We start from the raw sequence: 16,293 nt of genomic DNA on the forward strand, positions 1-16,293 counted from the left end.
TTTTGACAAGGATGTCCCCTGAAATTTTCATGAAATGTATATCGGGTATGTCTGGCTTGTTGTTATTCTCCTCTTTTCCTGAATTTGGTGCAATAAAAATAAAAATTTGCTCATCATTTGAAATTCAGAATGTCTTGGGGAATTACATTTTAAATAAATTTTAAGGGTAATTTTTAAATAACTGGGAAGAGAGCATACTGGTTTCTCATCTGTCCTTTTAACTAAGTTATAGGAAAAAAAAGTGCACCCCTTTGGAAAAAGTAAGGAATAGTTTTGTCAAGATGCCATCTCTACTGTATGAGAGGAAATTCAGAATTTAAACATGCTTATTCCCTTTTAGAGTAGTCCAGAGCAAGGTATTGATGTATGACAGCAGTGGGGAAAAAAGGAACATTTTCTTCCCACTCAAACTGGAGCAGAGGAGATTGTGGAGCTGCTTTTGTTCTGGTGTCTCAGTCAGTCCCTTCTGCTGTGGCCCTTGATCACAACCTGTCTCTTTCTGCTTTAAAGACTTTCAAATCGAGTGATTTCCTTTTCTCATAATCTGTGCCTGTGCTGCAGGGTTATTTCTTTTTCATCCTACTGGGGAGCAACAGAGAAGTGTAGAGAACAGAGCAAGCAGCCTTATGCTATCATTTTTAGATGGTTTTCTAGCTGATGAAAATGGCATATAAGGATCAGTTTAATCCAGTAATATTTTTTTCCGAAAGGCTCAATTTTGATAATGAGTTGAACCTTGGTTTTCAAACTTCAATTTTCAGTACAAATGCCATGTTTTTCGGAAGTTCATAATTAGGCTAGGCTGTGGCCTGATTTTCCTCAGGATGTCAAAAGAAACTTCCCTAGAAAAAAGAACTTTTGCCAAGTTTGAATCTTCAAAACACAAAAGTGTAAAAACTTTACCCATCTAACTATTGAATGACTTTTTGGCCCTGACTGACTTGTCTCAAAACTTATTGGAAAGTGCTGCAAAACTGGGTTTGCTCTCTGAAACAACTCAAGGAAAATATCTAATGAACTTCTTCCAGGTCAGATGTTTCTGAGATTTTTGTGGGAGATTTCAATCCATCTGTTAAAGCAGTAAGCACCAAAGAAAAGGGCTTGAAGGTGCAAAGCATCTCTAACTAGAGGCATCACTATGAGACCTGTCTCGTAATAAGTCTGTTGGAAAGATTTGTTTCCTCTTCTCTGATCGTTTAGCTTTATGCATGGATCATTTTGTGGTGTGTGTTGACCCTAAATTCAGACTCCTTATGCTTCCACTTAGCAGAAATAAGCTGAGTGGTTTGGTGTCCATGTAGCAAGACCTTGTACTGACTACTATTCTCAGCTCCACCATTTCCTCACCGTGATTTAAGTTTGGGGATTATTTCTTTTCTTCTTACACCAAGCACTTCTTTAGTCTAATTGACTTGGTGTTTCTCAGCTGGTCTCCAAGTTTCTCCAATAGTAGGATTTCCCACGTCCTGCAGTTCTGTTGCCAAAACCCAAGAGCTAAAAATTGGAAAAACCTTGTTACAAAGATTATTTGATGCACAGCATCCCCTCAGGAATGGCATGGGGTTGGGGTTTTTTTGCATTAGCTTCCTGCCAAGTGATGCCCTCGGATGACCACATCCTGCTTTGGCACTGTGTGACGGTGACTGTGGTGTAGCAGCCGCGACGTCAGAGCCAGCCCAAGTCACCTCTGACGCAGAGGGTGCTGTGTCTGTGCCCTGTGGAAGTGCCTCGCTGTTCCCAGCTAACTCAGCCACCTTTGTGCCGTAATGCGAATGACTGCTCTGTCACCTTTCTTCCTCGTACCACTTTTTGTACTGTGCCGCTCTTGAAACGAGCTTTCAACTACTGAGGAGGTTCTTTTTTTTGTGTCCACGTTGATACAGATTTATTGAAATAAACGAGGCTCCGAGCTATAAATAAGATGAAATACGTCGTAGTTGTTGAATGAGTTTTGCAGAAGTGTCTGTGAAGGGCATCCCGTTTGGCAGTATATTTTAATACACTTTTTTACGCAAGTGACTTATTTTTGGTCATGCCTGAGATCTACCAACACCCTTCACTGTCCTGAATTTATTTAGAGTCATTGAAACAGCAAGTAATAATATGATTTATAAAGAGTAGCAGGTAATACAGAACTTGAATTCACGGTAGGACAGATGAGAAAAGGCAGGTAGTAGTACTTAGTGGTATCTATGAACTTCAGAATTTAAATACAGAATCAGAGGTTGTTTCTCCAATAAGGACCACTTAAGAGAGATTAAGTGTTTTTGAAAATGCTGTATTTCTGAAAATTATTTGGTATCTTCTGAAAAATGGCTTATCAGTAGCTAATTCTCCACAATTTCGTATGTATGCCAACACGTCTTCAGCAGTTATATCTCCTGTTTTTTAAAATCCTTTCTTCTTTCCTGGACTGTCATTTGTTCTCATATGTTCTGGTTTGGGACATAGATAGAAATTTGTGTAGTGGTATAAGGAAGTCACCATCCCTCACCTACCCACAGTGTCCTGCAGTTGGTGTCACCTCTCAGCTGCTGGTAGGAAACCTCCAGCTAGAAGACAGTGCTTCATTACTGCAACAGCTCTGCAGATTCTCATCAGAGTACATCTTTACTTCTACCACCACTTTTAACTTCTCAGGGTGCAGCCTGTGGTATCACTGCTTTTAGCCTCTTCCCCAATTCCCCTGATGATAGCGAATCAGCTGTTCCTGTGATGAGAAACAAAAGAAGGTATTTCCATTCCACTTGAATTTTCTGGTCAATTTATCTTATCCAGTGCTATTAAATTCCTTGTTTGCCACACTGGGAATAAAGATGCTCTTATTGTCATGCAATGTGAGGTTTGTTTTGTCCAAAAGCTGGAAAGATTCAAGAGCCCAAGAGATTCTAGGAGCTTCAGATCCTACACTTTGACCTTGTTTCTGGCCTAGGCAGTTCTATGTGATGATGACATTTTATTTTCCTGAGGAGATCAGCAATCTGTTTGCTTCTAATGGCGTTCCTGATGTTGCATACTCAGAGATGGGGTAGAGCCAAGGTGATGCTCATGCGCTGACCACGTTGACACCTGTTTACACATTTCATTGAAAAGAAGAAACTGTTTCCTGCATCTTTTAACATTAGACCTGGCAGATGTCACATCCAGTGGCCAGGGATGACTCTGCTCCAGTCAGAGAAATGGCTCTCTGCAATTGTTTTGGATTATCTGTGTAGAGTTTTGTAACAATAGACTTGCTCAGTTACGTTTCCTGAACCCAGTCTCCTTAAAGAGAGTGTTCTTTTAAAGCACAGATGCCAGCTGAGCCATCTGATGGGCAGAGAATGATGATATCAGCAGTATGTCTAGTATAAATACAGGGGTGTTTAGCATCGCCTTATCTAGCACAGAAAGGGCATTTTTCCAGAGTTTGAGGATTTTGTTTTTTTTTAATATTTAATCTCTAATTTAGCTCAGTCATTAGTAAGAATGTTCTGCCAGTAAAAATAACTGAATAATCTAAAAATACATTTGAAAATGCTTTTAAATACACTAGTACTTACCATTGCTAACTTGTGGCAGCCAGTTTAGCTTTATTGGAAAACCAGTTGTTTTCCACTCTATTAATATTAATTTAAACTGGGTGTAACAGTGATTGCTTCTTAAACTTTTTAGCTACAGAGTTTATATCCAGAGATTCAAGTATGATGGCACTATTATTGATTCCCACAAGAGCCTGGATGGATTCAAGCAGAAAAGTGATGTGCTGTGTTCCATTAGTCTCTCACAATACTGGTGTCCCCTGTGCTACTTTGCTACTCCGTTGAAGTGGCAGCTCAACAATTGTTTCTAGTGGGTATCTTGCAAGGTCATATGATAATGTTTTCAGACTAGAAGGTACATTCTTGGCAAAATATCAGGCTTAACTAGGTGATTGAGTTGTAGAGTTGTTACTGATGAGGTAAGGGAGAAGTGAAGGCAGAGGTGAAGAGTATCTACAGTTTACCATGGAGGCTGCATATGAAGCCAGGTAACCCTAGACTTTTGTCCTGAGCCCACACACACATTCTGTTAGTTCTCAACCATCTTAAAACTTGCGTAAGCAAGCATCTGTCCTTCAAAAATATACTGTGAAACACAATATTCAGTTGCTGAGCCTTTTTATCTCTTCACAGCAGATAGGCAGAAGAGAGTAAAAATAGTGCTTGGCAGCTCGCTTCTGTTTGGGGACACGGAGTAAGTCTTTCAGAGTGTTATACCCTCAACAGAAATGGTCCTTTCTCTGTTGGTGTTTTTTACTTGCCTCTACATGTTTTAATTTTAACCTGCTGTAGAACATCTGGGCTTCAAGATAAAACAGTTCTTTTTTGCCTGTCTTTGTCATTGTTCTTAGTATGCACACTAAAGACTTGAGCTGTTTACTGAACTGGCATTTCATAACATTTGTCTTTCACCAAAGACTTTTCTTCAAACGCTATTTTATCTGAGATAGCAGTTGCTAATTTCTGGTTTCTGAGACTGGCTTTACTGGAGCACAGAGAAGTCCACAGTGTGAGGAAGATGTAGGTATAATTGCTACAAAGACTACAGAAGTAGCTGAGTTCACGTTGATACCATAGATGGTAAATAAATTTGTTCATCTCCTTATGTTGGAGCTCTCTCTGTGTACCAAAGCACCATTATTTTTAATTCCCTCATTAGAGCAATGCTTTGCTGCTTATCTCCCCCACTTACAGCGTATTTTTCCATGCATCATACAGAAGAGAGGAGGGACAAATGACTTGGCAACAGGGGAAGCAAAGATGTTGAAAACTGTAACAGCAACAAAAGCATTCTTCAGAAGCATCTTATTTTGGTAGTCTAACGTTCCCATATCTGTTCAGAGACTGCCTACATGATTGTGGTGTTACTTCAAATTCTTTGCAGTATAGTCAGTCAAGACTGTGTTGAAAATGAAATGAAAATCTACTAAGGAAAATAGAAGCATGGTGTAGATGACAGGCTAGGTGGGAGCTCACCTGGGAAGAGAAACCTACAGTAAAGGTCTTGCATTTCAGAGTATGAATTTTTCAGGCCAGCCTGATACACAGATGTCTTCTGCACTGACCTCCCAGCGAAACACAGTGGATGTATAAGTTCGTGTATATATCAAAGGGCACTTAGGAGATTTCACAGTTACTGTAAGACTTGAAAAAAATCCAGTGAGGTGTGATGGATTATTTGGAGGTTTCAGTATGTATGTACCTCAGTGAATTCTGGCCTGGATATATGGTTTTCTAAGCAAACAAAGTATTCGGCATGGAACTACCAAAACATCGGTAATTCTTCCATTGGTGTTTTCAAAGTAGAGCAGCAGTGTTTGAGTACAGTTACTTATGTGGCCAATTTTCAGTGTAAAACTCGCCTTAAAAATTTCAAAGAAAGCTGCTTGCATCCTTTGAAAAGCACAGAAAACATGTTTTCTGGGGTATGAAAGAGCTGTTGGTACTTAGTGATGTCATTATGTGGCTTCTGCTTGTTGAAATGTTTCTTCAAAACTGCAGATGAATTTTCTCAGTCTTCTATTTCATTCAGTGTATGAACTTCATTGCTTCTCGGTTTGTTTTTTTTTTTTTTAGGGATAATAATACATATAGTGTGGTGGTATTGTATTAAAAAACCCCAGCAACTTACTAGCTTTTATCAAATGCTGTAGTACATTATTTGATAGAGACTAATGCCTTTGTCTTCTGTGTGCTTCTGGATGGTAACCTGGAGTATTCCAGTTTTGTATCCTTAATTCCTAGTGATCTGTGAATTGGAGGAAGCATGAACCATGCAGTTAGAGTTATACAAAAGTCTTGTTCTCTGTGTTTTGTGGAGGGCTGGGACAGAAGGAGAAGAACTTTATTCTTCACATGCAGAATACAGTTTCCAACTTTAATTTATGTTTGTTTCTTTGGTAGGATTTTTCCAGTTAAAGATGTACCTGCAGAGCCTGAAGCTCTCACAAACTGGCTGTATCAACGATTCATTGAAAAGGAGGACCTCTTGACACATTTCTATGAAACAGGTAGGATGATATCTGACAAAGAGAATTGTTCTTTGCTAATGACTTTTTTTACAAGGATCTCAAAATGGTGTAAGAATGTGTAAGCATTCTTCACGTGAATACAGGAGATATAATTTTTACTACTTTTTATGTGGCAAAGAAGTGTGATTAAAAAATTTTCTATGAAAGGTGAATTACCTGAGTAACATTAGAATTAGGGTAGTGTTTCAAAACTGTCAAATTCAAAGCAGATCTAAGAAAATACTTTTTTTTCTGCAGTAACATAAAGCTCAGCTGTGAACCTTGCTGCCATGAGATTTTATGGAGTGGAATAATTTAGCAAGATGCAAAGAGGTAGTGACCATTTAAATGTATAGTAAAAGTATTCAGAGCTTATGTTAAGTTTGGAGGGAATATAAAACCTTCAGGGTTCAAAGTTTTTGACCAAGAAGGATTAAATAATATCCTTGTGTGAGGCAGGTTATTTTATCTGCTTAGTGTGGCTGTTTAGCCTGTTCCTCTGACACTTGCTGTTAGAGAAAGCTGATCAAAATTATCTGCAGGTCTATTCCAAACCCATAGTCCTCTTCTGTTTCATGTTAAACTAAACCAAAGGATGCTCTAATTGGAAGGGTCTGTGAGAATGACATCACACAAAGTCTGTGGAGCCTTGCTCTAAAGCCCTGTGCTGTCAGTACTGGCCTCCTTGCTGTGAGGATCACTTCTGTCATCGTAAACTTTCAATGTTAATGGATCAGTGCAATTTGAATAAACTTGGGACATTAATAGCATTACTTAAGGCATACTGGCAAATGTGATTTAAAATATCAGGTAAATATTTTGAAACTGTAGCTGGAGAAGTTTCCCCAAGGCTCTTTTTTTCCGTCCAGTTGATACTGAAGTATGTTATCTGCCCTCCAGTGGGGAGGAATTGAGAAAATGTGTTCAGGATAAAAAATAGAGGAATTCATCACAATAAAAAAAGAAAAACGAAGTCCAGAGAGGAAAAAATTGAGTTTTATTTCAATATACAGGCAAGGAAGTTTATAAAATATAGCCTGTCTCTAAAGGAAAATATTCTCTTCATTAGCAAATCACAGTTGTTGATGGAGGAAAGTGTTCAGTCTCGCAAATCAGCTGTGTTTAATATTCCAGAGTGACTGTGTTAAACAAAGATGCTGATTCTATCAGATGATTTATTGCAAAGGCTGCTTTAATTCAGTTTTGAGTGCTTAATTTGTCAATCAAAATGCTTAAAAAGATTAATAGAATTCTTTAACAACCTGGAGTTTTATTTTGTTTTATGCAATTCTGCTGTCACTCAGCCATCACTGATGGCAAAAGTCAGACCTGCTATATAAATTGCATCCAAGTGTATATATTGGACTTTATTAGACAAATAACTTTGTGAGTATCTTTAAAAATACAAGTGTAGTCCATATATTTTAAGGAATTATTGTTATTAAGACATTATTTTATAAATACCATTGAAATAAGTCAGATCCGGAAAATCTAACTAGTCCAGAATTTCAGAGAGTATAATGGATATAATCAGATTTATTCATGGAAATGTACTTCCAAAATGGGATAATTGGTTATAATTTGCCAGTGTAATCAGTATGAATTAATAAGACATGTTTTAAATGTAAATTCTATGACATGGACCTTATTAGGCATAAATTAGCATAATTTAAAGTTACTACCATTTATGAATGAAGTTGAGAAGTTCCTTGCATTGCTTTTGTTGGCCTACTGGAAAAGTGTTTTTGGAAACCCCCTGGAAAAGTCCTGAGGCTGAATGTGAGGGGAATCCCTGAAGCTGCTCAAGAGCCCTCTTTGTACTGATCTATTATATGGTCACAATTTGGCATGGTTTTAAGACTTAATGCTTTTTCAGCATTCTGATTTTATTTTATTCTTATTCTTATTTTTTCTTATTTTAAAATACTCACTGCTTAGGAACGTGTCTCTGTTCATGAAGCTTATTTCATAAAGCTGGAATAACATTTAATGCTACATGAAACCTTAAAAGTTTTCATTGACAGTATCATTAGTAGTAATATATTCTTTTGGCATATTTTTTTTGGGAAGACAAAGAAACAAAGCCTAAAGCACCTTTTTCCTTTTTGCTATATTCTTAAGTGTTAAGAACTTTAATTGTCTGGGGAAAACCTGTAATATTAGACCTCTTGATATTAAACCCAAAAAAAAGTATATACCTAAAATTTGAAATGAAACCATCTCATAATTTCTTACAGGTGTATTTTACACATTTCATTTATAAAATTAAAACCATTTAGGGTTAATAGCTGTAGGTGTAAGTAACAGACTCATATTTTAGCAGCTTGTAGGAAATTTGTATTGGCAAGTTCTTGATTTCTCTGAAGTGTTCAGCAGGATAACCTTGAACATCACAGTAACACAAGTGAGATTACATTTATCAGGACAAAACCACTTGGGGACTAATTAAAAAAAAATAAAAATGCAACTATAAACTAGGAGTAATTGTATACTGAAGTCATTGTGCTCCTCATTCACTATGAATCATAGAATGATTTGGTTGGTAGGGGACCTTGAAGATCATCCAGTTCCAATCCCCCTGCCACAGGCAGGGACACCTTCCACTAGACCAGGTTACTCAGAGCTCCATCCAACCTGGCCTTGAACACTTCTAGGGATGGGGCATCCATAGCTTCTCTGGGCATTGTGTTCCCGTGCCTCACCACCCTCACAGTTCTTCCTAACATCTAATCTAAACGTGCTCTCTTTCAGTTTGAACCCATTCCCCCTTGTCCTGTCACTACATGCTCTTGTAAATAGTCTTGCCCTGCCTTTCCTGTAAGTGCTCATAAGCCAACTGGTGTGAGGTAACTAAAAAAGTAAGCAGTGTCATCCTACAGGGCAACAGGAAACACTCCTCACTGTACCAAATCTGAAACCTCATCTGGACATTCTCAATACATGTCCATCATCCCTGTTCGAAAAATATGAATTGAACTGGGAAGAGGGAAAGATAATAGATGCCAAGATGATTAAGGGGAAGGAGTCATCATTTCTGTGAAGGACAACTGAAAGTACTCGACTTGTCTCAGCTGGGAAAGTGAAGGATCAAAGATACGAGTTGACTTGGGAGAGGGGAAAGAGTTGCCATCTGTATGTACCAAAGAAAAAGGAAAGTTATTTAAACCAGAAGTCATTGTCTGTACAGAAAAACCAATGGGCCATAGAAGTACAAATGCAGTGTAGAGTGGACAAACAGAACCTTGCCGTGGGAATAAATGATGTGGCACATCTGCCCACATGTGAAAATGTATATCACTGAGAGGGGTTTTATTAGGCTTTTTCTTAGTTAGTTGTTTTTGGTTTTGTTTTGGTTTTTTTTTTTATTTAAGAGCATTCATGGAGGAAGAAAAGCTTTGTCTTAAACGCTTGATTGCAGTTCCTTCAGTGATTGCAAATGCGAAGCACAGGGATAAGTTGCTGATGACATCTAATTGCCCAAATTGTGTGGTTCCTGAGATTAAAAATTGACACTGCTGTGTCTTGACTCTTTGAATCATTAATTTCACGTTCTTCTGTGAGAAGTTGAGACTCCATAATGCTGCAGCAAATACATAATTTTCTCTGTGTATTTAGAGTTTTTATATGCACTGTTCAAGATGAACAACAACAAAAGTGGTTTGTATCATCAAAGCTTTGTGCATCTCAGTAAAATGTAAAACAAATTATTTGATATGCTGATGTAAATATATGCAAATAGTTAGCTCATAAAGCTATGATGTATTCAGACACATTTAATTTAGTGTTGCAAATCAGAAGAAGCCAAAATATGGAAAAATTAAATTTTATTATTGTCAGCTGTATCTCTTTCCAGTCTTTCCCATCTAAGCAAGCATTTCAGTAAAGTATTTCTGGAAAACTCCATGGCAAATTACAATGTTTCCTTAGTCTGTATGACTGACTGGCCAGTGAATGTTCAAACAACATGTGGAAGCTGTTGTTTAAAAAAGTGTGTGTGTTTATCTGTGTGTCTTTTCAAGAGGAACCTCAAGAATGTCTGTGTGTTACTTCTTCACAGTATACAAACCCATCACTGGGCAACTGTAAAATTTAATATGGAATCCATTCAAATTGATCATACAGATATTAATAAAACTTCAAAAATAACACAGAAAACTTAGTTGACAGTCGGATCTCCCTGCAAACATTGAGTACAATGAGGACTGCTGCTTCTAAGGAATGCTTTGAATTTTATGCTTAAAGTTTCTAAGGAAATGAAAATTTTTCTTATTGAGGGTTTGGGTTTGTTTTTGGTTTTTGGTTTTTTTTTTATTTTATTTTATTTTCTTGAAGATAAGCAGTAATACTGGAGAATCTTTCACAAGTTTTAACAGCACAGCACATAGGAAACTAATCAATCATTTGTGGGCACTGTTGCTGGGACAAGCAGTGGTGGTAAAGAGTTGTGCACTAAGGCTGTCGTTCCTGTACAGAAGCATTAAATGTGTTTTCTTTTCTCTTGTAGGAGCTTTTCCCCCACCGAAGGGTCAAACAAAAGCTATTTCTCGGGAGATGACCCTCAGTAACCTGTGGCTAGTTGGCATACAATCACTTGCATTTTTGTCAGGCGGTATGTGGTACTGCATCTTTCAGTATTTGTACCATTGCCTATTTTAAAAGTGGAATGGGACCTGAGGACACAATGGGAATCCAGGCTCTTGCAAATGAGTATCATGTTGTATGTGCAAATGTGAATATTCAAGAGTAAAGGAAAATACTGGACGGACTTTTACCTCTCTTTGGGGGAATTTTAAACTCCACTAAAAGTGAAGATCAGTAACATAGTGACCTGATGATGTATTATTTTAAGAATTGTCTGTATTTTTAAAAATGTATACTCTCACCCACACTTAAGCAAATTCAGCATTTGGACAAAAGGTGCAATCGTACAACCACCGTAGAAGAATGTCTGTGACAAGAAAGCTTTGTCACCACAAGTATTTCTTGGCATGTAGTTAGAGCTCAGAAAATTCAGCAACTTGTCTCTTCAGTAGTGTGTACAACATTGGTGTGGTAGAGATTCCTCATTTGCACAACTTGTACTTTATTGCAACTCATTGTGCTGGAGTCAAAGATACTCGACAGAGCTGGTGGTGGTATCTTTTTGGCTACACAGTCAGCAGTTGTTGTACTAGACACATTGATCTAAACCCAAGACCCAAATAAGATCTAGTGTCAGGTCTGTTTTGTGAGGAATTTGTCCTCAGAAATGCATTGCAGCATTGTAGTGTGATTAAAAGCTATCCACATGTGATGAATCAGCCCATCCCTGCTGTGGTCTTACCATCAGCTCTCCCAGTTCTGTGTGCTACCAGTATCTCGTATTGTGAGGAAACTTGGAAAATATAAAGTCACTTGGTTAATTTTCCCTCTTTGTTCAGAATGCTTCTCAGTGATTGTCATCAGTTTTGAAAATGCACTTTTAAAGGTAAAAATACAGTGAAGGAAAGACATTAAACTTAGGGAATAGAAGAAAGCTTTATTTGTCACACATTGGAAGCCAGAGCGATTCGAGCTGTTGCTGAAGGTCTGCTGGTGTTGCTGGGGATTTTTAGCCATCTTTGTATTTTGTATACTGCAGTCCAACCAAGGTGACCTTTGAGTGGTTTATAGAGGCCTTTTTCTCCCTGCTAATTGCAACAGCGCTAAATATACTTGTGGGAGAGTTTTTAAATAATTCAATGCCAACCATCTTAATGTTTTGCTAAGGAGTAATAGAAGAAAAACTAGTTTCTTAAAAAGAAAATATAGGTATAATTACTATCATAAATCTATAGGAAGATACTACTGAAAAAAAAGTATGGTAATTATTCTGAATAACTACATGGAGGACAGTATTAATTAGCTCACCGTTGTGCTAAAATCTTACTGAAAGAAGATGAGTTGAACTGAAGGGCAAATGGGAACAGAAGACACTTTCAGATGTGTAGCACAGGATACTTTTGAAAGGATGCCTGTGATGTACAGCCTTACTTCTGGCAGGTCTGGTTGGCATTGTGTTTATGTGATTATACAGAGATTTGTGAGAACTGTTCCTAAAATAAAACTAATCTGTCTAAATACAAGCAGGGTAGCCAGAACTTCAGATGTTGGCATACTGCCTTTTACAGAGTAATTTTGTTGAGAACAAAGTAAGCCCTCAGTAGTTTTGGCTCTGAGCATGCAATATTGATTCCCCTTCTCACTCCCTCTGCTGCTACATGAATCACAGTAGGTGGTGTGCAGCATACAAAAACCTAGCCAGTGTTCCCTTTCTGTGGGGGAGCAAAGAGCATACCAAAACACGAGGCAATGCCAATTTCCCCGGCTTTGTGGAAAAATACCTTGTCAAATATGCCACCCCTGTCCTCACAAATGTAGCAGCGTAGCTGCACCAGTGCAGCCTGGAGGCAAAAGATATTAGTTGCCAATAGCTTCATTGTTTAAGGCAAGATACTGTTTCTAAATACCATCTCTTTACACCTGAATTCTGGTGTAATGTAAAATCCATTAAAAAGGGGTAGGTCTGCCCTGACAGGGAGGCAGTCTGAGGAGTATTTGTTTTTTTGTGTTGCTCTTGCTAAAGTCCAGCTGATGGAATGAATGTATTTAATCTGCTATTTTACAGGAGGCTGTTGGGGCAGCCCAGCAGCATTACCCTGTAAGTGGTTATTTCTGCTGCACGTGGGACTGAATCTTTAAAACTGCAAAACACAGGTGGCAAGCTGCTTATTACTGTCCTCCACCAGGTAGTTTGATCAGAACCACAGATGGCCATAGTACAGCTCGTTTTATTTTGAGCTAGGACAGACTGGAGTGATATAAAAAGGGAAGTTTATATAAGCAGATTGCACAGCAGTTACTCACATCAGGAGATTGTTCTTTACAGACGCTGTGAACTCCTTTTAAGAGCATCTTGTTTTTTCAAAAGCAGTATTTTTATTTTTTTCCCAGTGGGTTGCAGTCAATAGCGAGTGTTCACGTGCTGCCTAAAGGAATTAGTAATGCGCAATAACGTTTCAGATAAGCATTTGATTTATCTGGTCCTGTTCGTTTTCAGTTTGTTCCTCTATAGTTCTTACTTTGTTTTCAAGCACTGATTTCAGTTGTTTCAGTAGGGTGAGTAAATAGTATTTAGGTCCTAGGCTTCTTTCCTGCCTGCACTGGAAAATGTGAAGAGCGCCTGACTTGTGTCTCCTCATGGTTGAGTTGCTGTAGATGACAGTGGAACAAAACCGTTGTTAAGCAACTCCAAAGTACCCTCCCAGCGTGATCTTGGATGCTGCTTCATGAAAGAGAATAAATTGGATTGAAGTTTTGGTATGAAGGGAAAAACTAACGTGGATACAATGTCTAGGAAATTCTGTGCTATAAATACCGTGCTGGTCCAGACTGTGTGGAGCTTAGCAGGCTACTTTGTAAAACATGAATTCCTGTCGGTTGCAGTTCAGTTCTACCTTCTGGCAGTTGGCTGGTGTTATGGATGTAGTGGGCATTTTGCTGCACCATCCATGGGGCTTCCTCCTCTGGAGAGTTCAAAATGCGTTTGATGGAAATTATGTTAATGAACCATACAGTTGATCACAAATGAATATGACTTTGAATTTATATTAAGGGGAAAAATAATAGAAAAATGTATAAAATGATCAAGAATGGAAAATTCACAGAAAAAAGTGCTAACTGAAAGCTGTTGCACACAAAGTGAGAAGAGAGCAATTTGAGTGTATTGCAAATAAAGGTGATTCTCTGCCAGGGTTGCACACAAAACATCTCTACATTTCTACATTTAATTGTTCATAAACAAGTTGTTACAATTGAAATTATGTAAGTCCTCATGGTTTAGCTTTGCTGCTCTTTGAATTCTCATTATGTGAAAAGCATCTGCCCATCCACATAGAGCAATGTTTCTTCAGTGCCCTGGGGTGAGTGTGCCTTCATTATGGGTGTACTTGGACTCCATGTATGGTTCTGTCTAGTTTTGCAACTATGGTGTCTCTTGCAGGAGGGATTTTTATTTTAAGTTGCTCTCACCAGATGCTGAAAATTTTACTGGAAAATTAAAAGTTTCCCTCTCCCTCCTCCACCCCCACCATCAAAAATAAGATGCAAAAATCGTATTGCAGTGAAAATACAGGCATCACTGTGGTACTGTTCATTATTCACTTGGTTTGCAAATGATCTAACTTTTTTTTGTCTGACACTGCCATAAAGTGCTGTTAACTTTTTTCACCTGTTTGTACAAGACAATAACAGATACCGATCACTGTGTGTGACAGGATTCAACTGCTCCGCTTTGCCTTGACAAAATTTTGGGACCAAAGGTACTTAAAACTGGGATTTCCAAATCATGAGCCCAGGGTTGGGTGCATTCTCTTGACAGTCAGCTGGAGATTTTCTGGTGATCTGAAACAATCACATTAAATAATTATACATCTGGGATTCTGTATTGTTTGGAAATAATGGAGCCATATGAAATAAAGGGTTGTTTTGCAAAATTGCATATTTGATAGTTTTTACACTTCTTTAAAAAAACCTCAAAACAACAATTGGAAGAGCAAATGGAAACTGTACTCTGGTTTAAAATGTCTGCATACATTATGAATGCTTCTGAGCAGCTCTACTTCTGTAAAAACTGTAGACTACCTGGCTGTGATACAAAATAAGTCATTGAAAGGATTCTATGCATTTTAAAGTTAGACCTTTTATTTTATCATGGGATAATGAAGTAATTATTCACTGAACAGCTGTCCTATTAAAGTGAGTTAGTTCCTTAAAATTACTCTACCATGATGTTCATATTGTATGATGAACAGGGTTTTTTTTTCTACCAGTTATTTTCTCCTCCAATTTTCTCCTTCCCTCCTCTGTTACCTGTGTTTTTGTTTCATATGATAAAATGGATGCGGAAGCCTGGAGGGACTGTCAGTGGTTCTGCAGAGGGCTGGTCATGTTTGGAATTATTTTGCTGAATTTATTTCATTGGATTTTTTAATAAGATCTTTTCAGCAGCCAAGATGTCTTTCAGAAATGTAGACAGATACCAGAAGCAGCATTTCTATGTGAAGATTATTAGGTTTCTTTTCCTTCTTTTTTGTGTGTGTGGTTGATTTTTTTTTCAAGATTATTTCATATGCTTCTAATCCTTAATAGATTAGATTATTTTCTTTGGTTATATTTATTGTGCTCATAACTAATAGATACACACCCTTTATTGTGCTTACCATAAACACAACAAATAGTAAAATAACACTTTGGTTCACTACACAGCTGCAGTGTTAATTTGTGATAGATAACATTGTTTATTAGAGCATTCATGAGGAAGGACACAGAGACAAATGTTTCTATGCCAGAAGTGGTAAGGGCAGGAGTGTAGCACTAGGGAAGAGAGGGGAAAGCAGCTTCTGCAGCCCCGCCCTCACTCACTCCAGCGCCCTCTGGAAGCTGTGCCGGTGCTCAGGCTGCGTAATTTCTCTGCAAGTCACTGTGTAGCAATGAATCTTTAAGTTTCTGAGTTGAGGGCATGCCAAGAGCAGAACCTGAGACCCCATTGACCCTGCATTACCACCATCCTAAAATGATGTGACTCCAACCTCGTTGTGAGCAAGTCCGTAATTACTGTGAGATCCGTGTATTTTTAAAGAGTGGTCTGTTTTTAAACAGCTCTAGCTAGGCAAAGCAATATCAAGTGGAACAGCACCATTCATTCTGTGGCCCTGGCATCTCTCCCTAACAATAGCTCTTAGCTCCATGTCACCTTTTGTGTTAACTGCTGGTCTGCAATACTGCAATGTGTAATAAAGGAAAAAGGAACTCCTTGGAGCATCATGAGACATCTTGCACAATTTCCAAAACAGCGCCATGGTTGTAGTGACGTCTACCTCTTTGTTTCCCTTCTGGGTTTTGTCTTGTTTTTCTGTGTGGTGTTTTTCTGTGAGGGGTGGGGGGAATCGGGGAGTGGGAAGGAAAACTTGAAATCTCAATATTAAGACACTGGTGGAGGATCCAGTGCTTACCAGCGGTGTTGTCATATTGAAAAAGCCATTGTTTTTAATTCCTGCCTAGTATGAAATGTTTGTTTTAAAAAATCCTTCCTGCTGGAAAGAAAAATGTATTTTTAAAAAGAAAAAACATCCCTCTTTTGGCTATGAGAATGTCAGCTGTATGAGTTGTGACCATATCATGACATGCTGATCAGATAAATAAATTTTTATCTCTCAGGACTCTATTGTATTTTTACTGTTCTG

At 38.1% G+C, this 16,293-nt stretch overlaps 1 protein-coding gene across 2 annotated transcripts in view; it reads left to right on the plus strand.

Moving 5' to 3' along the window:
- The window catches only part of LPGAT1 (lysophosphatidylglycerol acyltransferase 1), a 66,578-nt gene extending 50,309 nt beyond the window's left edge, over nt 1–16,269 (plus strand). For both annotated transcript variants that reach the window (XM_017811693.1, XM_017811694.1), the window contains exons 7-8: nt 5,925–6,031; nt 10,536–16,269. In XM_017811693.1, the coding sequence (XP_017667182.1) occupies nt 5,925–6,031; nt 10,536–10,687 (259 nt within the window). In that variant the 3' untranslated portion in view covers nt 10,688–16,269. The remainder of the gene's footprint in view (nt 1–5,924; nt 6,032–10,535) is intronic.
- Nucleotides 16,270–16,293: the final 24 nt, after the last annotated feature.

The sequence above is a fragment of the Lepidothrix coronata genome, unplaced genomic scaffold, assembly GCF_001604755.1.
Source record: "Lepidothrix coronata isolate B3197 unplaced genomic scaffold, Lepidothrix_coronata-1.0 Scaffold33, whole genome shotgun sequence".
Taxonomy (NCBI): domain Eukaryota; kingdom Metazoa; phylum Chordata; class Aves; order Passeriformes; family Pipridae; genus Lepidothrix; species Lepidothrix coronata.